This window comes from Typopeltis vanoorti, chromosome 25 (assembly GCF_054136105.1).
Source record: "Typopeltis vanoorti isolate ZY-2024b chromosome 25, IOZ_Tvanoo_1.0, whole genome shotgun sequence".
NCBI classification, from domain to species: domain Eukaryota; kingdom Metazoa; phylum Arthropoda; class Arachnida; order Uropygi; family Thelyphonidae; genus Typopeltis; species Typopeltis vanoorti.
Window position 1 is genome coordinate 51,786,504 of NC_143573.1, and position 23,932 is coordinate 51,810,435.

The window sequence follows — 23,932 nt, forward strand, 5'->3', positions numbered from 1 at the left end:
GAGTTATGGCTATTGGGACCAATGTATTATATCAGCAAATTGGATTTGTTTTTAGAGCTGTTTTCTTTTCACCTGAAGACTAGGTCAAATGGTGAAAAGTTAACTATTGGCAGAACTGAAGATGGGGAGGTACCATTGTGGGGAGGGGGGAAGTGGAACTCGCAGAAGTCAAATACCAAGTTGACATAATTGTTGTTGCAGAGAACAAGGAAAACAAGCAGATTGGATAATTTGAAATAATACATATTATATTCCATCAATAGTGATCAGAGAAAGGATGGAGTAGCTATAGCATTTAACACTAAACATGAAGGCTTTTTTGATTGACAGCTAATTTCATGTAGACACTGGCAACTTTCAAAATGGGAAATAAACATTGAGACTTGCTGCTGCTTATGGTCTCATGGAAAGTTTTTAATAGAGCTGAAGAGTGTTTAATCATTAGCAGACATAAATAAAAATGGGAAAAGGCCTTGTTGGAAATTTAAACTGATAATCAGAAAATTAATACATAGACATGTAGAAATGTTTTGAAAAATTTGAAGAAATGAGCAAGTTTAATAACAGTGGCGGTAATTACTGGATTTCTGTCCACGATATGGACTTGTGCACAAATTCAAACACAATCGACTACTTCACCCTGGTTCAGGATACTACAATATACAGGGGATTTGAAATAGTTAAGTGATCACCTTTAAATTTGGATCAGAATAAAAATGAATGTCACATTGAAAAGCAACTTTCAGAGGTAAACTGTACACAGAAATATACAAATGTCACTGGGGAGGGAAAAAATGAAGGAGTGAAAATGGAATCAAACCTTGTATATCGACGAACAGAATCTGAAGAAGACATTGATTAGTTTATATTAAGAGACTTGTGGGGTTTTTTTAAACAGAGATAGAAAAATCCAAACGTCATGTACTTTTAGAGGCAGTGCTAGAAAAGACAAAATCATATAGAAAGTTTCTGGCAAATACACCAGCAACTGTCCTCAGAGAATATGGAGGGGAGGGAAAGAAAGGTTATTGTGCTGGTCACTAAAAGCCTCTTACCTCTTACTCCACTCAATAGCTGCCTTACAAAATGTTCAAACAGCTATTGGGCAGAAGGACAGCTTTGAAAGAGAGTAAATAATACTTAAAAGCAATCAGATTAGTGGGGAAAAACACAGGAAATAAGGATATTTTATTCTGGCTGTCTGAAATAATTACTTTGAATATTGTTAAATCAGATAAGCACTGAGAGAACCAGCGGTTCAAGAGAAATGTAATCAGTGCATATCACTACAGAAATAAAAAAAAAAAAAAAAGACACCAGAAATCTGAAATGTGGGAAGGCATCTAGAGTAGATCACATTTGATCTACTCTAGATGCCTTCTATGGAAGTTAAAAATGTTTATGGTTGATCACAGTGCATAATTCGTTAGATTGGTTACACAGCAGGTTGAAGCAGAACTATCATAGTTCTTGTCTGTGAAAAGGAAAATAAAACCTAATGAGAATTATAAGAAATGTTCTTATCTAGTGTTCAATATAAGATTTATGCAAGCATAATTGAACTAAGCAAAATTGTGAAGGAGAAACTCAGGAAAGAACAGGTTACGTTCAACCCAAAAAAGAGGTTCTCAGGAGCAGAACCTTTTCTTTAATACACTCATGCCAGGGCAATAGTAGTAGCTTGTCCACCGTGAACTTAACAGTCAGGTGAAGTGAGTCAAATTGAGAGCAATTTCATTCCTGTGTGTTGTTGGACAGGCTGCTTTTCGTGATGGTTTCTTCAATTGTAACCAGTCCTGCAGTGTTGGGGGGGGAGTTATTTTCAGAATATATTAAACAATAATTAAAGATCATATATTTGATTATTAGTTATTATACTTACTTTACTAAAATATGTCAAGAATAGCAAATATAAGGTATTATTGGAAAATCAATTATGAATAATTTATGTCTGATATTATGTGTGCTTGTGCTATAATTATCTGGGGCGGAGTGAAGAATACATGATCCTATAAGCTTTAGACTTTCATATTTGCATTTATGATGGACATAATTAAAAAAAAACAAAAACTTATGAATAGATTGATAGATGAAAAGGGTTTTGTTTGCAAAATATAAATCACTAACCAATAAGAAATAACAAATGTATACATTGCTAGTTCAGTAAATAACTATTTACTGAGCTAACAATGTATAACTGTCCTCGGAAAAAGTTCGCAGGATGGTCACACGACCGAAACGGTTCCACACCCCGTTAACCCTGCCCCAATTGCCACATTAGTATACCCCCCCCCCCCCCACACACACACACAAAAATGCGCCTTAATTCAAAATAATATATGTATACATTTATATATATATATATTATTAATATTAACCTGGGTTATCCAAACTTATTTTCCCACGTCAAAACACCCCCCCCCCCCTCTGTTTATAAACGTCCTTCAGCGAGTATCATGGAAGTGGAAGACATCATAGAATCAAAACAGGTACCAAAATTTTTCCACCTCTTTTATTCTACCTTAATTGCCTTCTATACTCACCAAAATGCTCTAAATATATATCCCCCTCTTGAGTATTGATAGCCAATGTATTTAAATAAGGGACACTCCTAAACAAAAACAGGCTATAATAGCCGTAATTATAATAATAATCTGTATTTAAGTTTTGTCGATTTGGAAAAGGCATATGACAAGGTGCCAAGAGAGAAGCTATTCAATACGCTACAGTTATGTGGTGTCAATGGGGCATTATATCAAGCAACACTTAGTCTTTATTTGAGTTGTAAGTCAGCAGTTAGAATTGAAGGAAGTACAGGAAGATTGTTAATGTTAAAACTGGTGTGAGACAAGGATGTACATTATCCCCTCTGTTATTCATAATCTATATGGATCACATTATGAAGGAAAGTGGTATTAAACATGATATCAAAATTGGAGATGTTAATGTTAGCTCTTTGCTTTATGCAGACGATGTTATACTTCTAAATAAATCTACTAGAAGTCTGCAAGATTCTCTGACTAAATTGAATAACTGTTGTAATAGATATGGTATGAAGGTCAGCAATAAAAAGACAAAGACAATGAAAATAGGCAGAATCATTGGAAATGTCAACTGTGTTGTGAATGGAGAACCTGTGGAACAAGTAAAACATTTCAGCTATTTAGGCATGATTTTTATGAGGATGGTAAATTAAATATGGAAATAGACAACAGAATCAACAAAGCTGGTATGGTAGGAAGTCAATTGAATAAATTCATATGGAATAAGAGATAAATTAGTCGGAACACTAAATTAGCCGTATACAAGACAGTGTTCAAGCCAGTTTTAACTAATGGATCTGAGAGCTGGGTCAGAAGTAAAACACTTGACCAAAGACTAGAGACTGCAAATATGAGAGTCCTGAGAAAGATTAGAGGTGTGAATAGATGGAATCAATGGCAATATCATATTAAAAATGAGGATATTAGGAAAGAACTTGACATTGTCAGCATGCAGGAATGCATTAGCAGAGCTAATCTCAGGTAGTATGGTCACTTAAACAGAATGGGCGAGGAAAGATTAGCAAAACAAGTGTTCTCTGCCAAATTAGCAAGAAAACGACCTAGAGGAAGACCAAGATATAGGCGGATTGATATGGTAACAAAGTTCCTTAGACGATAGAAATATAAGATCTGATAATGATAATATTGGAGTCTTTACAAGTAACAGACTGATTTGGAGGAAAATTGTAGATAGGAAGTTAGTAGTGATGTAAATTTTTCATGTAGTGCTATCATATCCTGTACACCCCTTGAGGGTACATGGCAGGAATTTGATGATGATGTGTAAAAATTGCAGCATGCGAAGTTTGTTGGTTGTGTTTTTCGATCTGCCAGCCATAATTTAATAAATAACATCAAAATTGTGTGGATTTTTTAAAATTTAAAACACATACACATAATTTTATATTTCACAAAATCAAATTTAAAAATTACAGTTCGTATTATCACATGAAAATTGTTGTGAATTAGTGTGATGACATAGCATAACTTCAGATGTCTGCCTGCTTACAAGATTGTCACTGGAGCTTTAAAAATTCACTCTGTATGCAGTGAAGTTTCATAACATCATGTGCTGACATAGATGAATGTTGCTCGGCAAATCTTGCCAGAATGCAAGCCCATCGTATATTTTGCTTATCTCATAGGGCTTAAATTTCGGGTTTAAATTTAGACCTTTGAAAGTGCTGTTGTTTTGGTATTGCATAATTAGCACCCAATTAATTGGGTGCTAATTACAAGAGATTTTACTGTACCCTATACACCTCTTGAGGGTGCATGTCAGGAATTTGATGATGAATAGATCTGAAAAAGAGATACATGATAATGTGCCAAGGAAAAAACTGCCCAAAACACTACAGTTGTATAGTAGAAATTGGACTTTTTTTGTAGAGCTGTGGGTGGGGTGAAATAATCAAAACCACTTTGATTCTAATTCAGTAGTCAGAAATGAAGTTGGAAAAGGATGATGGATTTGAGGTATGATCAGATGTAAGACAAAGGTTGACCTCCACTATTCCCATGTTCACATTATGAAGGAAAGTGGCATCTAACATGATATCAGAATCAAAGCTAATTCAGCTCATTGCTTTCTCAATGCAGATGAAGGTTTATAACATGCTAAATAATTCCATATAAGGTTTTAGATGAGATGATAATAAGCTTAAGCAGCAAATTTCTGTATGGACCCACACAAATTATCATTGAATGGTTAGGAAAAATGTGAATTATGAAAATTTTACTTAACCTGTCTACATTATTTACACCAGCTAACAACAGTCTTCTGCAAGGCAGACAGCCCACATGGTCCATGCCTGTACTTTCCTCAGCCTCACTTTCAACATGGCTTACTGTTTTAGTGTCTTATCGCTGCATATTTTAGTATTTGCATGGATTCTAATATCTCACTGTTGTTAAATTTCCAAAGAGAAAGCGACAATATTAGCTTGTTATCCAAAAGATTTATGAAGAAAAGAAACAAGCCAGTCATTTCTTGATAATTTCATTTAAAAAAATCAGATCAGCCAAATTAAATGTTTTTTAAAAATTCTATTTTCTCATACAATTGCATTACTTTGCAATTAAGAATTATATGTCACAATCTACTTTTTTATTAATTGTGTGTGTACACACACTCATGTTCATAGAAACTGCATCACCTGCTGTAATGTAACCATGTTTTTTTGTAATTAAATTTGAATGCCTATTTGAAAAGGAATAATAACTCACTAATTATCACAAATAATGAAGAAGGTAATCATCATCATAGTGTTCTGTCTCTTGACAGGCCCAATGGTATAAGTCAGCAGATTCTCTTCGCCCAATTTCCTCTGTCTCTTGCTTCCTTCTTCATTTCCTGATATCGTCTTATTCCCATTATATCATCAAGCATCATTAGTCGTCTTCTTCCTCTTGGTTGCTTTCCTTCAATTTTCCCTTTTATCATTCTTTTCAGTAGGCTGTCTCCTCTTAATACATGTCCTATCCAGTTATGCTTTCTTCTTCATTGGTGATTTTTTCAGTCCACTTTATTTTCTCCATAACCACATTTCAAATGCCTCCAACATTTTAGCTTCTTTCTTCCTGATTGTCCATGTTTCTGATCCATATAAGGTCATACTCCAAATGTAGCACTTAATAAGTCTTTTCTTTAGATTTTTATTCATTTTATTAATAAACAAATTTTTCTTGCTATAAAAGGCATATTTTCCTTTGTTAATTCTTTCTTTTATTTCCATGTCACATTTTCCATTTTCTTGTATTATACTACCAAGGTATTTGTATTGTCTCACTTGCTCTACACTTTCTCCATTCATCATCACCTTGATACTTCCTGATTTCCTGGAGACTCTCATCACTTTTGTTTTCTTTACGTTAATTTTCATACCATATTTCTTGCATATATTTTCAAATTTTTGCATTAGGTGCTGTAGTTCATCTTTAGTATTAGCTAATATTGCTTGATCATCTGCAAATCTAATATTTTATATCGTTCTCCCTCCAATAGTGATACCTCTTTCCTCTTCATAAAATGCTACTTTTATCATTTCTTCTGCAAATATATTGAAAAGTGTCGGTGACAGGCAGCATCCCTGTCTCACACCTCTGCCAATCACACATTTTTTAGTTTTTCCTACTTTTGTCTTCATTATGGCCATCTGGTTCATATATAATTCAGCTATTAACCTTCGGTCTCTCCAATCTAAACCTATTTTGCATAATATTTCCATCAGATTTTCCCATTTCGCCATGTCAAATACTTTTTCAAGGTCGATGAAACAAATATAAACTTCTTTATTTACTTCTATATTCCTTTTGCATATGGTCCTCATTACTCCAATTGCATATCTAGTTCCTCTGTCTTTTCTAAATTCAAATTGATCATCCCTCAGAAAATACTCCGCTCTATTATACAATCTTTGATTTAATATTCTTAACAGTACTTTGGAGGCATGTGAGAGTATGCTTATAGTTCTGTAGTCACTGCACTTAGCAGGATTGCTTTTCTTTTTAATTGGTATAAGAATACTCTATGTGAAATCTTTAGGCCATATTCCTGTTTTGTAAATGAGGTTGCAGAGTTTCCATGTTTCTGTTATACCTTTGTTCTCTAGTTGTTTTAGGATTTCACTAGGTATTCCATCCACTCCTTCCATCTTTCCACTTTTTATTTCCTTAATCACTGTTTCTACTTCTCTCTTTAGTATTTCAGGACTTCTTTCTTCTGTTGAGATTTCATTTGTTCCTCCAATTCAATTTTTGTTGGTCTTTCATTTTTTGCGTAAAGTTCTTTGATGTATTTCTTCCGTCTTTCACCCTGTATTTCAATATCATAAATCAGTTTTCCTTGCTTATCTTCTAATGGCAGATTTCTTATGCTTTTTTTAATATTTGTAATTTCTTTTGCTTTTTCAAACATTTTATCATATCGCTCCCTTTTTTCCCCCATTTCTTCAATTTCTTTGCATTCTGTTTTCAACCATTCCTCTCTTGCTTTATCAGTTTCTCTTCTCAGTTCATTATTTAATACTTTGTCCTTTGTATTTTCTTCTTCCCTCTTCAGTGTTTACATTTTTCCATATTCTTCTTCTTCCTTCCATTTTTCTTATCATTTCATTTGTAATCCATGGTTCTTTTCCCTTCCACAAAACCTATCTCTTCAGCAGCTGTTTTATATATCAAGTTTTTCAGTTGATTCCATTTTGCATTAACACTCATAGTTTCTTCAGATATATTCTCTTTGTTCCTTATTTTATTTTCTAGTTCTTCTCTGAATTTCCTAACTGCATCTCCTTTGAGTTTTTCTAGGTTCCACCTTTTCTAATCATTGCTAATACTTGGTTTAAACTTCCAAAGAGAAGAAGATATACATGGAAGAAGGTAATATAACATTTTTATTTTTGATATTTGGCTCTTTTTAGTACAAGATGTGACATAATTAGGAAATGACAACAACTTGACAAATTTGTAAATATTTCAAAATGGAGTGGACAGTGATAATATCACTGGAAAAACAAATACTGGTATCAAAATTTAGTTCAACTACATAGTTTTATTGACATTCAAAGCTGAAAATTCATTTTTAGTACTTCATGGATACTTTTTTTGCCTTTATTACAGCTTCACATTTGCAAGGCACTGAGAAAATCAGTTTTCTAATGGATGGAACTGTCAGTTCATTGTTCCTCTTATAATGGCTTCTTGGAGCTCCTGAAGCATTTCATCTTCTTATGAATTCAATCACCATTTAGTATCACAAATTCTCAATGGAGTTGAGATCTGGGATTTTCCTGGCCACTAGTCACTGAATCAAATGTTCATTGAACCACTTATTAACCTGCACCAAAAATTAAAGCTATTTTAAGTACGAAACTCAATTTGTATACTACATTTTACTATTATAACAGCATTACTCACACTTTTTGCCCTATGACAAGGGGCAGAGTCATCCTTGACATAGGATATATCAGATACCACTTAACCATAATGACAAACTGAAAGATTCAGTTTGTCATTATGGTTAAGTGGTATCTGATAGTAGGCAGCAATTCTGAAATTTTCTGGTGCACTTGTGCATTCACTGAACCTTTTGTGAAATGCAAGTGGCTAACAGACATTGACAAAATCAGTTTTCTAATGGATGGAACTGTCAGTTCATTGTTCCTCTTATAATGGCTTCTTGGAGCTCCTGAAGCGTTTCATCTTCTTCTTGTGAATTCAGTCACCATTTACAACATTCAGCGTCAAACAGTCAGGGTTGAATTTTTCCCCTCGATCATCTTTCAACTGTCTGCTGTTGCCACCCTACAGGTTAAACTTTTTCTCTCAGAAAAAATGACTCTTTTCCACTGATCAGGAGTCCAATTGTGCATGCTCTTTGCACCAATTAACAGAGCCAATCTAATTTTTTAGTTAACAAGGGCTTCTTTTTAGGGCACCCAGTTATCAGTCCCTGTCCAATTAGTCTTCTTCTGATAGTTATAGAGCTTGCTACAACTCCCGTTTATTCTTCCCAGTCCTGCTTCAGTTCTCCTGATGACATTTGGCAATTTTTGAGACAGAGCTGCTTTAGAACTCAATCTTGGCATGGTGTAGATAGTGACTTTCTTCTTTTCAGCAAATCTGGTTTCTTTCACTTTTGACAAGCTGTGCCACAGTAGATTGACTACATGATATTCTTATCTATTTCACTAGAAGAATAGCCTTCTCTATTCAAAGCTTGAATCACACTTTTTCTATGAGGTGTTAACTGCATGTAACTAGCCATGGTGATCTCAGCATGAAAATGCAAAAACTAGCTCTTGGTGTCTATTTATAGCATAAAAAAATTCTGATGCAATATCAGCAACTATTATATTTTAAAGAAATTTGTGGGAATTATAGATGGTACAATATATAATGAAATATCTAATGATAAACCAATGAAAATGACAATTTAACTACTAAAAACTATATTTATGTAAGGTGAGGCAGTTTCTATGAACATGAGTGTTTATATTGGATAATTTGCAAATTATCTCTAAACGGTCTGAGTATGATTAGCCCTTGTGAATAGTACCAAATTCAGGACAATTCACGTGCACATGAAAATTATTCATCAGTAGGAAGCTTTTGCTGGTTGCTGAAGAATTCATTTACTCGTTCTGTAATATACATCGGTCAATTCGATGTGCATTACCACTATCTTTCAACATGTGAAGAATGAATCAACTATATGGATGCCTTAATTTGATTAACATTTTAGTTTATGCATTCAGATGTTAATTTAGATTTGTTTCTAAGTTCATTGTTAAACTTTGAAATGAAACAGAATACAACACATCTCATTATGCTGAAAGCATGCTTCATATTTTCCTTTAATGATGCCTTTTAGCTGTTTGCTTTCTCCCTTTTGCAGTTCATATCAAGCTTCCTCTGATCATTCACTGATCACATTTTTCCACCAAAGTCAGACCATCCCATGATTGTACTTTTGCCCACACTCTTCCTCCGCTTAAATGCAGCAATCTTGAATCCTATCCATAGATTTGCTGATGATAGAACACTCTATTCCTCTTCATTTGACAACTTTTTAGTACTCATGCATTCCAAGCTTCATGATCTACAGTAACCAATGTTGTAAACACCGAAGTTTCCATTCTCCAATAAGGTAAGGACAACATACCGAACTTCAGTGCTGCCAAAGCTTGTTCCTGTTTTATTTCTTGCAAGAAAGGGTTTGCTTAATTTTCCATTTACCTTTAATGAAGCTTGAATTCTCTTCTTGGATGACTGATTTACACCTCTGTGCCTTTCCTTGCACAAGGAGAGAGAAAGATGAAAGGGGGGGGGGGTAATTTTTTTGTTGCAAAGCAACAAAAAAATTACCCCCCCCCCTTTCGTAAAGTAAACAGCTTTTACCTTTTAGCAAACAGCTAAAAGGTAAAGTAATTAAGGTTCTGCTATGTAAGCAAAATCGCCTCTTTTTTTTTTTCTTTTCATACTTTTACTGCTGTCTCATTTTCTTGTGTTATGTTCTATTCTGTCCTAATTTATGCCCTTTTTTAAAAATTTTTATTTATTTATTTTATTTGGACAGGAGTTCTTCTTCGCAAGCTAGAAGCTGGCCTCCGAGGTGTATCCCATGTAATTGTCGACGAAATTCATGAAAGAGATGTTAATGTAAGTTTTTCAGATTTAATGGTTATAAATTGTAATTAAATTATTTCTGCTCTTTTTTTTTTTTTTTTTTTTTTTTTTTTTTTTTTTTTTTTTTTTTTTTTTAACAATGCCAAATAATATATGTCACTATATAATCACAACACTCTGCTGCTGTTTCTTATCATGCATTTCTTTTCTAAATTTTGTCTTTTTATCAGTGTTCACATAATGGCTAATCAATGAGAAGGCGCACCTATTATGCAAAAAAAAAAAAAAAAGTGGGAGGGGGCAGACAGAGATCTCTTCATTCCCTATTAGAATAAAAAAAAGTTAATGATGCTATTGCATGTGAAGTTTATTATGAATGATGAAATAACACTAGAAATGTATATTTCTTTTATAGCACAACAGAAATAAGTATATTATTTTGATCTTTGGCTCAGGTATTCAGAAACAAAAACGTTTTTGGAAATCGAGTTTTCACTTTACAGTTTCTTCCAGTTTCAGAGTTTCTTTCTGTGGTGGTGGGTGAGTGAGGGCTTATTCTAAACTATTCTTTCTAAGAAGCAAGTACCTCTTTCCATGAAATGGTAGAAGTAGATGGTCTCAATGCAGTTCTTATGCAGCATTATGCATTCTATATCAAATTTGCTTTTCCCAGCTGAGTGTGTGTGTATGCACCTACCCACAAGAAGCTTGTAAATCTGTCATACATTATTCCTTCTTTGAATTCTTGTGTTTCACCCTACAAGAAAAGCAAAGTGACTGGAAAAACACATAACCGAGCCATTATATACCGGTCTCATGGCCATCTTACCTATTTTGACTGTAATTCCAAATACTATCATACATTAATGCTGTAGGTAAGGATTTCTGGGAACTCTGCTATGGAGATCAGACATGGAACTTTTTCTCCAAGCTACTTCAGTCTGTCAGTAAGCATAGTGGTGATCTGAATTCAATTGTTTCTTAATGACAATTGAAGTTAAACTCAGCTTATCATTTGAAGAGTGAAATAACTGCTGATATAAATTTGCAGTATATTAAAAGGCCCATCTCATTTGATACTTATTTATTATAAGAGAAAGAAGCAGTATATCAAATATTCTACCTCTTATTTTTAAGGTAAAATCCCAGGTTTCAGTGTCCCAAGATATGAAGCAGTTACTTGGGTTAAGTTAGGATAAGAGGAGAGATACCAAATATTGGTGACTGGTACTTATCAGTTTAAGAGTTATTGATCAGACAGACATGCTGTTATGTTGTTATTATTACATATCACAGTATTATTTGAAATGTTTATGTTTTAAGATTGCAGTGATGCAAAATTGGACCTCACAAAAATATCCATTTTTGCATATCTTAGAGTAGATAAATTCTTCAAAAGGCATAGTCACTTAATTTGCTTTGTTCAACTACATTTGCAGGCCTGCTTGGTCAAATAGTGTATCTGCTCTGCAACTACACCTGCAGGTTTAGTTGCAGAGCAAATACCATGGGCTTGGATGTTTGCAATTCTTCTTAGGTGAGAGACAAATCATCACTCGGGTGAGACCGGATCTTGCTTATTAGAAGTTTGAAGTGGCTTAAAAAGTTCCATATTTGGTTGCTAGAGCATCCAAATTATTGAAATAGATTATTGAAAAAATAAAATATATAAAATTGATAAAGGAAAAAAAATCCTTAGTCAGATACTAGTATAATGTAAGTTTCCAGTTTTTTGTTCCCTCCCAGTGATGTTACTGGCCCTTTTCATTCCTCCACTTTTTCTTCAGATTTCTTCATGTACTTTTTGTTCATATACTTCTCCTGAGTTTTTTTATTTTATTTTATTTTATTTATTTATTTTTTTTAATAACTATAGCATGCATGCAACTGAGGTGCTCGTATGATATCCAGAGTAACCCTGGGATTCCACTCCCAAGTGCAATCATTGCTGGAGAGTGGGTATCCATGTATGTTAAAACATGACCTTCCCTTAGTAAACCCATGCTGTTCATTGAAAGTAGATTGTCTGTGAACCCATTTCTGAATGCAAGACCTAACCAACTTTTCCAAAACCTACACCACCATTCCTGAAATACTGATTGGTTGATAGTTGACTACATCGGTCTTTGCACCACCCTTGTGTAATGGGATTAGCATACATTCTTTTCATTCTTGCAGAATCTTCCTTGTTCTGAGACTCAAATTATATAGCCTGTTCAAATGAATAACCAGTTCAGCCGAACACTCTTTTAGCATCTGCGCTGAAATATTCTTGTTTAGTTTGCATATTGGATCTAGTATTTCCTCCTCATAGAGTGAAGCAGTAGTAATGAGTTCAGTGTTGCATATACCAGGTTGATAGCTTTTAGCAAAACAGCTACTCATTTTACATTTGACTAACTGGCCTATAGACTTAATAAGAAAGCTAAAATCCATGCACCCGTTGACTCCAAGATTGTATGGCGTTCCTAAAATACACAAAGAAGGTATACCATTGCATCCAATAGTTGATAGAATCTATTCTCCAATTTACCAACTGTCTAAATATCTAGCCAAGATTTTACAACAACACATTCGCAACTCAGATACTTATATCAAAAACGCACAACATTTTATTGAAAAATTAAAAAACATCCCTATCTCTGAAGATGATATACTAGCAAGCCTTGACGTCACATCTCTGTTTACAAACATTCCAGTTGTGGAAGTCATCAACATCTTAGACAACTTGTTCCCAAGAAACATCACTAATTTGTTCAATCATTGTTTAACTTCAAACTATTTCATTTGGCAAAAAAGTCTACAAACAACTTACTGGATTAGCCATGGGTAGCCCCCTCTCTCCTTGTGCTGACTTATTCTTGGAAGACCTAGAGGATAAAATCTTATCTCAAATTACCCCAAAACCGAAAACTTGGTACAGATATATAGATGACATCTTTATCATTTGGAATCATACGAAAGACGAACTAATGGATTATCTCAACCAAATCAGTAGTTTCCACCATACCATCAAATTCACATTAGAAATTGAAAAATATGAAAAACTTCCATTCCTAGACATCCTAATAAAGAAACAAACCAATAGCAGTATCAACCTGTCTGTGTATATAGAAAACTTACGAATACTGGACGTTACCTCCATTTCAACTCGTCACATCATATATCCCAGAAACTTAGCATTATCCATATGCTTAAGAAAAGAGCTATACAGTACACCACAGACCAAGATGACTTACAAAAAGAATTAACTACAATATCCAGAGAGCTATCCTTAAATGGTTATCCTAAAAGCCTCTGCAACAAGATTCTCTTTTCGGATATACCACAAAGGCAACGTGATGGCACTCAATACTTCAGTACTCTTAACTATTCCATTTGTCAGCAGCATTTCCAAAAAATTGGCTATCCTTCTAAAACCACACAATATTAGAGTAGCATTCAAGCCAGTCAATACTATTCAGAAATTTTTAAGCTCACCGAAAGACCCTCATCCTTTCTACAAGTACTCTGGAGTATATAATATACCTTGCTCCTGTGGTGTTAGTTACATTGGTCAGACCTCTAGAAGCTTCGAAACAAGACAGAAGAGCACATAGGGTATGTTAGAAACAACAGACAAGATATTTCAGGCCTTTCTTCCCACTTGGCCTCTACCAACCATCTTATTGAGTGGGATAAGAGTCACATGCCCTATATAGAAGAGAACTACCATTCCAGAACCTTCAAGGAGGCTACTATGGTCACCCGTTCAACAGGAAACCTAAATAAGAATCAAGGTCTAATCTTACCAGAAAATTGGAAAACTTTAATTAGATCGCTAAACATCAAAGAAATGAACTGTCACACCAGTTACATTATGTCTCGTAACAAATAAATCATGTTCCTGAGACACGCGCATTGTTTCACACAATACTAATTTTGTATGAATTAGAACTGTCAATTAAAACTTAGTCTGTTACCTTCATGTCGCTTACCAATTGTATCCCTGAAGATGCTGATTGCAAAAATCGGTGAAACTAGTAGGATGAAAAATTAAAACTAACTTGACTAACATTCATAAAAAGTATTATAGTTTAGCTACTCATTTGTTGAAGAATCACTTCTGCATCAGTCACATGAATACCATCTGCATTCAGTAGAGTTATTCTTTCAGATTCGTTCTTTCTTTAACTTGCAGCACAGTGAATTCTTTTGGGTTGTCTTTAACTTGCAGAACCAGTTTCTTTTCATATTCTGACTTAGCTTTCCATACAACACTTGTTACTCTTCTGGCCTGTTGCTTATAATTATCATAACTGACATTATCCTTATGCATATGGTATTTCTTCCACAGCATCTTTTTTTTCTTACAAATCTTTTGCTTAATTAGATTGGCAAGTACCTCTCAGATCTATAGTTTATAACTGGTTTAAACACTGTCTTATATACTGCTAGTTTGGTGTTTTAGCTAATTTCTCTCTTATTCCTTATGAATTTATTCAGTTGGCTACCCACTATACCAGCTTTGCTTATTCTGTCGTCTATTTTGTGATTTAACTTTTTGCTAAAAACTGTGCCTAAACAGCAAATATTTTACTTGTGTTTTAGGATATCCATTCAGAATGCAACCAAGTTTTCTATATACTGCTTTTCAGAGTTTTGGTCTTTTCATTGCTGATTTTCATGCCATATTTGTTACAGTTATTATTCAATTTAGGTAGAGAATCCTGGAGACTTGGATGTATTTAGGAGTACATCATCTACATAAAGCAAAAAACTAAATTTGACATGCTCAATTCTAATATCAGGACTAATGCCACTTTCTTTGATAATATGATCCATATAAAAGATGAAAAGAATGGTGATAACATGCATCCTTGTCTTACCCATGCTTTTATATCAAACCAGTTTCTTGTATGTCCTTCAATTCTTACTGCTGACTTAAAATATAGACTACGTATTGCTCTGTATAATGTTCCATTTACCCATATAATTTTAGTTTTGAAAAGCTTTTCTGTGTGCCCATCATGTCATATTCCCATGATTTCCCAGCTATTTGTTGTAAAGTGAAAATCTGATCCCAGCTTGTTCTTCTCCAATCTTCTCTTCCACAGTTTTCTCAGCCTCTTTTCAAGTATGCTTGCATAAATCTTTCCAGGAATACTCAGTATGGAAATTCCTCTGTAATTCTCACATTCAGCTTTATTCTCTCTTTTATAGATGGGAAGTATTAGAGCTCTACTCCAGTGAGCCTTGAATTTGACTTTCTACCATGCCCTCTGAATTATGCAGTCTAGCCACCACAAAACTTTTATATCCCCATACTTAAGCATTTCTGGTCAAATATAATTTATTTCAGCTGCTTTTCTGCATTTCAAGTTTTTATATGACTTTCTACCTCAGGTATTGATATGTACTCTTTGCAGTCCTCTTGAAAATTTTTTAGTATGGTTCTGTCACTGTCTTTTATGGAATTCTTATACAACTTATATCTAGCTTTTAAGAGGCTCATTTCTTGCTGATTATACGCTGCTTGTTAATAATTGGTGTGTATATATAGATAAGGATATTCATAGATATTATATCTTAATATTTTTAATCCTACCATAGAAATTATCTCTGTTTCTAACAATTATTTTTTTATTCCGAGTGCACCTATATGTTGTTATATGCACAAGGGTTCACTCCAATTGGTGCAATGATCTTAACTCTTTATCCAAATAATCACTGACTCAAGACCAAAATACAAAATAAACACATTTAATAAAACAAAAACAATATATATATACACTTCAAACAACTTTACATAACTAACTACAAATTAATTGGATCCAAGGCATTTTAAAATTAAACTTACACTTAAGACTAGACTAAACACTTTGTTTGCACAATCACAAAAATGTTCATAGCCAGTTTGTTTCTCTGTCAATCAAGGCCCTTTTCCGAAGATATATAAAGGATCCTGTGAAAATCTTCATTTTCACAGGATCCTTTTTCATCACTCATGTAGCACACATCAATTTTTTCTGACTTAATTCTGTCTCTTTTCTTCAGTAGAAATAGTCATATCCAGCGTCCTTAATACAGATGAAACTTCCTAATCCGAGTTTTCTCGAACTTTCCTTTAGAACGTAAATAGCAAATTCTTCTTTTATTCACTAAATGCTTATTGACAGTCTTATTCTTCCAATTAAAAAAAACTTACAGTTCTAAGATTCCCTTTTCAGAATCTACTATAAGTCTTTCAATTAATGTTTCCTCCAATATTCTGTTTAAAACGCATATAGCAATATTTTCTTTTATTTATCCACATACTTGTTCCACATAAAAACTTAATAGTTCCACGATTCCCTTTTCGGAATATACTATTAATTTTCTTCCGACTGTCACATAAAAAAACTCAAGTTCCTCCGAACCTAAATATCTGCTGGCCTGTGTTCTAAATTCCTTCTGAGCGTTCTCTTGTTTACAGCCGTTACTCAGATACCGGACGCTTTCTTGTCGGCTGTCAATCACTCATCAAACTTCTTGGTGAGCATGCGCACTCCGTGGCAAGCGAGAAACTAAGTACTGTATAATGGCTGGCACGTTGTCTCCGTTAGCGACAAGAGAACGTCCTCATAAAACACAAAACTTAATATTTCAAACCATAATAAATTTGTTTAAAGTAACACAACTATTCAAATCCGGTAAGTACATTAAATTTTTTAACTTCTTTACGTATCACTTTTAACAAAACAATTTCAATAACGGGCACATCGCAAGTGCCGACAATGCGTGTTATGAAACTAAAACTAATAAACATTTTAACATAAGCAATTCGTAAAAATATTCAGAATTTTAATTATGATTATTTTTACAAGAAAAAGAGATCAAATAAATATCCTATATTTAAAGAATAGTGCAGCCGATAGGATTAATATTACGATAATATCTCCTCTTTAAATAAACACTAATTATTAACAATGGTGCAGTCGACAGGATTGGTTATGACATAACTTTATTTTAGAATCCATAATGTAAATCTTGACTCAAGTAAAATGGCTACAGGAGATAGTAATTCTAATGCATGACTTATTTTTCACGGTATTAACAACACCACAAAAACTTTTATCAACAAAGATGTTTTATCAACGCTAATATTTCGCTGATTTTCAACTCAGCATCATCAGAGCACAACACACATGTAAACGCAACAGTGAATGAGCGAAACAATATAATTGCAAAAGACAAAAGATCTAAAGTCCTATTTTTGGCGCCCTCTAACGAAAAAAAAAAAAAAAAAAAAAAAAAAAAAAACAGCAGTTATCCAGGAGTTTTTCTTAGGATAACCGTCTCTCAAATTTTTGGCAAATTAATGCAACCGTATTTGTTAAGGTTGGGAGAATTCTTCAAAGCCATTGCTGACTCAAAAAATAATCTTTCAGATCTATAACGACTCCTAAATAGCAAATTCGTTTTCCTCCATCTAATCCTGTGTGAAGGAGTGTCCATAGCGTGGTCTGCCAGTCCCTACTTGCCATAGTAATAGTAGCGAATGTATCTTTCATGTTCTTCCAGGCAGATGTTCACTGATCTTCCTGTTTGCCCATAATAGGCTAAGTCACAGTCACATGGAACTTCATACACTATTGGGTGTGCTAAAGGGTGAAGTTTATCCTTAGGCGAGCGGATCAGAGTTGCAAGCTTGACATGAGGTTTGAAGGTGGTGCAAAGGCCATGTTTCAACAGTACTTTGACTATCTTTTCCGATGTACCTCTGATATAGGGAATAGAAAAATCATGTTGTATTCTTGTGTATTAGGGGAGGGCAGTGTAATGGGCCTATGTAGTATTTTATCTATTTTGTCGGGATTGTAGCCGTTGGCTAAGAACGTATGGCGCAGGTACTGGAGTTCAGTGGTCGGAGCTGTATTGTTAGAACAAATGGCTCTGGCTCTGTGTGTAAGTGTTTTTAAAATGCCATACTGTTGGACTGGATGATGATGTGATTGTTTATGTAGGTATCTTCCTATGTGTGTAGGCTTTCTGTAAATAGAAAAAGATAGTGATCCATCTGAAAGGCGGGTGACTAATGTGTCAAGAAATGGTAAACAGTTATTTGATTCTTTTTCTACTGTGAAGTGAATTTTGGGGTGTTGGCTGTTTAGGTAGGTGATAAAAGCATCCAAAGTGTCTTGTTCGAGTTTAGGAATTTGTTTGGGCGCGACAGCAAAGTTATGTCCTAAACTGAGAGCGTTCTTGGCTTCTTCACTGAGCGTTTCCGATGGTAGGTTTACGACCACGTGGTCTCGTCGAAGTTGCGGTCGGGACTTCGTATGTTGGCGCTGTTGTAGTAGTTCAAATTTCTTTAGGTGCTTACTTTTAACTTTTGTGAATTCTTTTTTTGCTGCAACTCCGGAGATCTGCTGTAGGACAGTCCATATTTCTATGATTGATGATCTATGATCTAACAGATATCATATTTCTATGATATTTGTTAGATTGATGATTCTGCACGGAGAAGATATTGTTTACAAAGCGCGACGATTCGGTAAGTTGAAATGAAATTATCCAGAAAATTGAACCAGTTAGCCTTCCATCTTTTCTGAAATTCAAAGAAAAGTTGCAATCAGCAAAGGCACATCGTATTTATCGACGGGCGAGTTTAGCACTTCTTCGAGAACAAATCGCCGCTACTCGCATAGAGCTTAGTAAGCTAAACAGCTCTATCACAGCTCTACAACAAGAACTAATAAACGTGTTAAATCCTGAAATATGGACTACCCTACAGCAGATCTCCGAAGTTGCAGCAAAAAAAGAATTCACAAAAGTTAAAAGCAAGCACCTAAGGAAATTTGAACTACTACAACAGCGCCAACATACGAAGTCCCGACCGCAACTTTGACGAGACCACGTGGTCGTAAACCTATCATCGGAAACACTCACTGAAGAAGCTAAGAATGCCCTCAGTTTAGGACATAACTTTGCCGTCGCGCCCAAACAAATTCCTAAACTCGAAATGATGATGAAAGTAGAACGGAGTATCCACGATCTTCCGCCAGCAATGGCCAATAACGTGCGACTAGACATAGCAAGTATTATAAACAAGGCTAAGCCTCCAAAAAGCAATATGCCACGTAAGCAAATAACTGCCCTAAAAAAGTTATATAATAATAAAAATATTATTATTACAAAAGCCGATAAAGGAAATGCAAGATCTCATATGTGACAGTTCCACGTATCAAATTATACATCGAGACCCTACGATGTCGCAAAAGAAAAAAGTCCGAAAATTACTGAAAAAAAGTGACATCATGGCCCAAAGAAATCATCAGGAAAATAAAACCAATTCATGTTAAAACACCCCGTATTTATGGATTACCAAAAATCCACAAAACTAATATTCCCCTACGCCCCATAGTTGATAGCATAGATAGTCCCACATACAAACTGGCCTGGCATTTAGCTAAGTCGCTTGCCCCTCTTACTGGCAACTCCTCTACTTTTGTAAAAAAATTCAATCCATTTCAAAACAAACACTGGTTAAAAATCTAATCCTAAAAAATTCAGACATAATGGTTAGTTTCGATGTCACCTCCCTATTTACCAATGTACCACTTATAGACACTCTTGATTTAATCAAGTCTAAATTTCCCCCAGATATTTTTGAATTATTTCAATTTACCATGAATGCAGGTTACCTTACATGGGGGGGGGGAAGAAATTCTACAAACAGATTAATGGGAGAGAGAGGGTTCCCCCCCTCTCTCTCTCCCATTAGCAAATTTTTACATGGAACACTTTGAAAACAAAGTACTTACCACAGCTACATACAAGCCACAAGTATGGTTGCACTATGTAGATGATGTGTTTGCCATCTGGCCCCATGGACAAGACACTTTGGATGCTTTTATCACCTACCTAAACAGCCAACATCCCAAAATTCACTTCACAGTAGAAAAAGAATCAAATAACTGTTTACCATTTCTTGACACATTAGTCACCCGCCTTTCAGATGGATCACTACCTTTTTCTATTTACAGAAAGCCTACACACATAGGCAGATACCTACATAAACAATCACATCATCATCCAGTCCAACAGTACGGGATTTTAAAAACACACACAGAGCCAGAGCCATTTGTTCTAACGATACAGCGCCGACCACTGAACTCCAGTACTTGCGCCATACGTTCTTAGCCAACGGCTACAATCTTGACAAAATAGATAAAATACTACATAAAATACTACATAGGCCCATTACTCTGCCCTCCCCTAATACACAAGAATACAACATGATTTTTCTATTCCCTATATCAGAGGTACATCGGAAAAGATAGCCAAAGTATTGTTGAAACATGGCCTTCGCACCACCTTCAAACCTCATGTCAAGCTTGCAACTCTGATCCGCTCGCCTAAGGATAAACTTCACCCTTTAGCACACCCAATAGTGTATGAAGTTCCATGTGACTGTGACTTGGCCTATGGGCAAACAGGAAGATCAGTGAACATATGCCTGGAAGAACATGAAAGATACATTCGCTACTATTACTATGGCAAGTAGGGACTGGCAGACCACGCTATGGACACTCCTTCACACAGGATTAGATGGAGGAAAACGAATTTGCTATTTAGGAGTCGTTATAGATCTGAAAGATTATTTTTTGAGTCAGCAATGGCTTTGAAGAATTCTCCCAACCTTAACAAATATGGTTGCATTAATTTGCCAAAAATTTGAGAGACGGTTATCCTAAGAAAAACTCCTGGATAACTGCTTTTTTTTCCGTTAGAGAGCACCAAAAATAGGACTTTAGATCTTTTGTCTTTTGCAATTATATTGTTTCACTCATTCACTGTTGCGTTTACATGTGTGTTGTGCTCTGATGATGCTGAGTTGAAAATCAGCGAAATATTAGCGTTAATAAAACATCTTTGTTGATAAAAGTGTTTGTGGTGTTGTTAATACCGTGAAAAATAAGTCATGAATAACCATCAACGCCTAAGCTTATCTGTTAGATAGAGTAATTCTAATGATTAAGTTTCTTTAGTTAAAGATGAGGAATTTTTTAGGTTAATTAATCCAACTTCAGTAATACCTTCTTTCTCAGTTGATAGTAGTGAAAGTGTAGGAACATTTTTTAAAATATGCAGAAAAAATTAGAGATTTAGGAAAATGGTCAGATTTTCATTTGTTGATTGTAGTTCGTAGTAAATTATTGGGCAAAGCCAAAACATTCTTAAACACATCTCCTTTACTGAGAGACACTGACAGTTATGCATTATTTAAAAGTCTGCTAATATCAGAATTTTCAAGTGTAAGAGAATTAGGGCCTAACATCTGGAAAATTCATCAGTGCATTCAAGGTAATAGGGAGTCTCTTTCAGAATATTATCATAGACTTAGGAGCATTGCTCATAAATTTAATGTCTCATCTGAAGAGAAACCCTCTTTAGAATGGTTGCTGTTTAATCAATTTAGGCTTGGCCGTAAAGATAATTTGAAAGAAACAGCATACAAGAAAAAGATTAAAAATCTTGAACAGTGTTTCGAACTTGTTAAAGAAAAGGAAGAGAGACTTAGAGATATATTTCATTCTGAAAATAATAAGCAGGTAAATTCTTTTCAGTATAAGAATCAGTATAAGAATAAAATCAAACTCATTCTCCTAGCATTGTGGCTGCAGATAAAGTGAGAGAAGGAAAGTTTCATAAATTAAAAGGTGCTAATAAAAAGAAACAGTCTAAGGAAACTTCTGTGAATTTCACTGAAGATATTCCAGAATCTGAGTCTAAGGTACAATTACATGATTTGGAAAAATTTGAGTAACTGAAAACATTTTTTTAGTGAAGAAATAGAAAGACAACAGAGACCAATAGTAAAAGGACAGGAACTTTTGTTTAAGATGATATCGGATTTAACAATATCCAATAATCTTACAGATAATCAATCTTTCTCTTGTAAATCTAATGGTATTGACAGGAATAAAACATCTCAAAGGAGATATGTTCCAAAATGCTTCAGATGTAATAAACCTGGTAATTTTGCTGAAGACTGTTATGTTAAAGATAAATCTTGTTTTCAGCATAAGAAATCAGAGAATAAAGAAAAATCTGGAAAAAATTATTATTCCAATATTATACTGGCAAGGACAGAAATGTGAAACTACTCATTAGACATGGGTAAAGCTGAAGACAGCGCCAACCCTAAAAGAGAGTTTGATGTATCATTAACTCTTTATGCTAATGGAGGTAATCCTTTGACAGTTTTACAAAGATTTATTGAAGATGTGCCTTGTGAAATCTTACTTGAAGTGCACATATCTCACTCATTTCTTATAGTTTGTTTAACAGAATTAATTCCAAATGACATTTCAGTTTTAAGTTATCTAATTAAATTAAAGGGTATATTTGAATTGGAAATTTCAGCTGATAAGCAAATCAGTGTTTTTATTTCAATTCCTTGTTTTCCATTGAAAGTTTGTCATCGATTAATTGTTCGATTTCACATTTCACAAGGCACATCTATTAATTGTTAATTAATAGATGTGCCTTGTGAAATCTTACTTGAAGTGCACATATCTCACTCATTTCTTATAGTTTGTTTAACAGAATTAATTCCAAATGACATTTCAGTTTTAAGTTATCTAATTAAATTAAAGGGTATATTTGAATTGGAAATTTCAGCTGATAAGCAAATCAATGTTTTTATTTCAATTCCTTGTTTTCCATTGAAAGTTTGTCATCGATTAATTGTTCTTCCAGAATTCTCAAATCCAAATGCACAAGTAATATTTGGAATTGATTTTCTGAAACATCATGGTTTTGCATGTAATTTTGTTGATAATACAGTGTCCTTGTGTGGACTAGAATGCTGTTTAGACAGGAAATCAGGTGACAAAAGAAAGTTAAAGCAGTCTCCTGAAGCTTATCAAGACACCAATGTTAATGATCAAGTGTTTAATATTGAGACTCTAAAGAAAGATGAGAGGGAAAATATTCAGGAATTAAAAGAGAATTTGGTGCAGAATTCAATGAAATCAGCAATTACTAGTGAAGAAAAGGATAAAATTCTGAAATTCTTTAAATCTGCCTTTGAAGTTTTCTCTGGTGTTTTCACAGAGGATATTGTTTCAATGTCTTGCACTAATGCAGTAGAACACTCAGTGCAGATTTGTACTCAATCTCATTTATATTAGGCAATATCAGACCCCACTGAAATATATGGAGTGTTGCCAGAAACTACTGCAGGAATATGAAAGCGCAGGAATAATTGAGAAGTCAAATTCTCAGTGGAACAGTCCATTCATCTTAATTGAAAAACCAAATGGAAGCCTGAGGTTTGTCTTAGACTTGAGAGCCACCAATAAGTTTACAAAGCCTATTGATTCCCCTCTGTGTAAAATTGAGGAATTATTGATAAATTTGGAAGGAGCACAATATTTTACAAAACTGGATTTAAATTCTGGCTACTTTCAGATTCCTTTGAAGAAGGAAGACAGAAAATACTTCGCATTTGCTACTAAATGGCAGAAATATCAACTATGTCAATTACCACAAGGTGCAAGAAATTCTGCTATGTCATTCCAGTCTTTAATGAATTCTGTCTTATCAGATATATTGGGAAGTGGAGTCATCTGTTTTTAGGAGGATCTTCTAATTTATTCAAGGGATATAGTTAGCCATTGTAAAATCCTATGGAATGTCTTAAAGAGATTAGATGAGGCAAATCTATCTTTAAAGTGCTCTAAATGCTAATTTTTCTTAAAAGAAGTTGAATATTTAGGTCAAAAAATCAGTAG

General features: G+C 34.4%; 1 protein-coding gene across 1 annotated transcript in view; it reads left to right on the plus strand.

Annotated features, from left to right (window-relative positions):
* Positions 1-23,932, plus strand: part of LOC150092745 (ATP-dependent RNA helicase A-like) — a 337,554-nt gene that overhangs the window by 170,225 nt on the left and 143,397 nt on the right. The window contains 1 exon segment of the mRNA XM_090414778.1: positions 10,120-10,202. Within this exon segment, the coding sequence (XP_090270904.1) occupies positions 10,120-10,202 (83 nt within the window).